Consider the following 2,500-nt stretch of genomic DNA (forward strand, 5'->3'; position numbering starts at 1 on the left):
TACAGGACCACAGGCTCTGCTTTAATGAAACACTCACTGGAGACACATTAGACATGATGAGGATGTAAAACACGAGTCTCACTCACTGTGTGTGTGTGTGTGTGTGTGTGTGTGTGTGTGTGTGTGTGTGTGTGTGTGTGTGTGTGTGTGTGTGTGTGTGTTTGCAGAGCCCAGCTCTCATTACGTGATCTCTCTGAAGGCCTTCAATAACGCAGGTGAAGGAGTTCCTCTGTACGAGAGCGCCGTCACCAGATCCATGACAGGTGCGTCTCACACACACACTTAAACATACACACGCACTCACTTAAACAGACATACACACCCTCACAAACACACACACACACTTACTCTATCTAACTTAAACACACACACACAGACTCTCTCTCTCCCACCTAACAAACACTCACATACACACACACTATCACAAATACACACACTTAAACATACACAAACACACACACATACTTACGCACACACATATACAGAGAGGCTCATGCACACACTCATGCACAAACACATTGAAGTACACAGGAATGCTCAGACAAACACATATACACACCCACGCATACACACACCCTAACACAGACATACAAACACACACACTTAAACACACACTAAAATCCGTGCACACACTCAAACATACACACACTGCCACACTAAAACACATACGCTAACTCACACTTGCGCACACACGTAAACACACCCCGACAAACACATACACAGGGACGCTCACACAAACGCATATAAATACACACATGCACACACTCTCACAAACACCCACACACACACACATACACTCACTCTCACAAACACACACTCTCTCACACATGCATACACACACAAACACTCACACACACTCTCTCTTGCGCATATACTCTGAAAGATACTCACACTCATACACGCCTTTTCTGTCTCACACACAGAGATGCTCACGCACAAAAACACAAACACACAGAAATGTACACACACACACACACACACTCAGGTTCTCCTGTGAGATGACTGATATTCACAGAAATCCTCAGTTCTGACTGGATGAGCTCTGGGAACATTTATGACAGACATGAGGAGAATGACAGATGAGATGTGAGTGTGTGTGTGTGTGTGTGTGTGTGAGAGAGAGAGAGAGAGAGAGAGAGAGAGAGAGCTTCCAGCAGTAATGCGTTCTATGAAGCAGAGGAATCAGTGGGTCGGGAGATTGTTCTGTGAACAGATCGATTAGCTGATTTCTCAGGAATGAATCGAATGATTCAGCTGTACGTCGGATTCAGTTCTGTGAATCAATTCAATTCTGTGAACTCTGTTCCATTGTTCTATTTAAAGAAGAATCACATGGTTAAATGATTCTTTTGATTCATTTCTGTGAATCAGTTCATTTCTGTAAACAGTTCCTTTGTTCTGTTTAGAGAACACTCTCATGGTTAAATGATTAATCATCAATCAATTAAAGAAAGAATCATCTTGTATTGGAACATTTGATTCATTTCAGTGAAAGCAGATCTATTTAAAGAACACTCGAACACTTGAATGATTCCTTTGGTTCATCAAACAAATCAACTTTTTAAACAGCAGCATCATCGTGAATATTTGACTCATTTCTGTGATTCAGTTCATTTGTGTGCTACATGAGCAAACCTGCGGTCATTGAGTGTGTGAAGTGTCCATTATTATACACTTTATTTTACCAACTGAATGAGTGCATCATCCGGATAAATAAAGTGCACTTACTATTGTTAGAGTTTTCAGTGTGAATGCTCTACTTACACTATTTATACTACAAAATGGCCTGGAATAGTGCATAAGTGTGCGATTTGGGAAGCACCTTGAGGTCACAGAATTGAACTGATTCACAGAAGTGAATCAAAGGATTCGTTTAATCATGAGATTGTTCTTTAAACAGAACAATGAAACTGATTTCACAGAGTTGAACTGATTCACAGAAAGAATCAAAGGAATCGTTTAATCATGAGATTGTTCTTTAAACAGAACAATGAAACTAATTTCACAGAAATGAACTGATTCACATAAATGAATCAAAGGAATCGTTTAATCATGAGCTTGTTCTTTGAATTAAACAATGAAACTGATTTCACAGAATTAAACTGATTCACAGAAATGAATCAAAGGAATCATTTAATCATAAGATTGTTCTTTAAACAGAACAATGAAACTGATTTCACAGAATTGAACTGATTCACAGAAATACATCAAAGGAATTGTTTAATCATGAGATTGTTCTTTAAACAGAACAATTAAACTGATTTCACAAAATTAAACTGATTCACAGAAATGAATCACATATTTAAACGCATTGATTAAGCCAAACACTGAATCTCTCATAGATTTTTCTCCCTGAACCCCCAAAACAACAAAGGCAGATGAAATCTCACACATTCAGATGTTTTAACCACCAAACACACAGTTCTGTACTTGTTCTTTTCACAGAAGGTTGATTCGGTGTTGTTTCATCACACAAAATCATTGCACATGCTGACTAGTT

The 2,500-nt window shown here is 38.8% G+C and overlaps 1 protein-coding gene across 10 annotated transcripts in view; it reads left to right on the forward strand.

Annotated features, from left to right (window-relative positions):
* Positions 1-2,500, forward strand: part of dcc (DCC netrin 1 receptor) — a 418,185-nt gene that overhangs the window by 332,902 nt on the left and 82,783 nt on the right. For all 10 annotated transcript variants that reach the window (XM_087252692.1, XM_087252694.1, XM_087252686.1 and 7 more), the window contains 1 exon segment: positions 168-263. In XM_087252692.1, coding sequence (XP_087108818.1) covers positions 168-263 — 96 coding nt within the window.

This window comes from Danio rerio, chromosome 5 (genome assembly GCF_052040795.2).
Source record: "Danio rerio strain M-AB ecotype USA chromosome 5, GRCz13ab, whole genome shotgun sequence".
Taxonomy (NCBI): domain Eukaryota; kingdom Metazoa; phylum Chordata; class Actinopteri; order Cypriniformes; family Danionidae; genus Danio; species Danio rerio.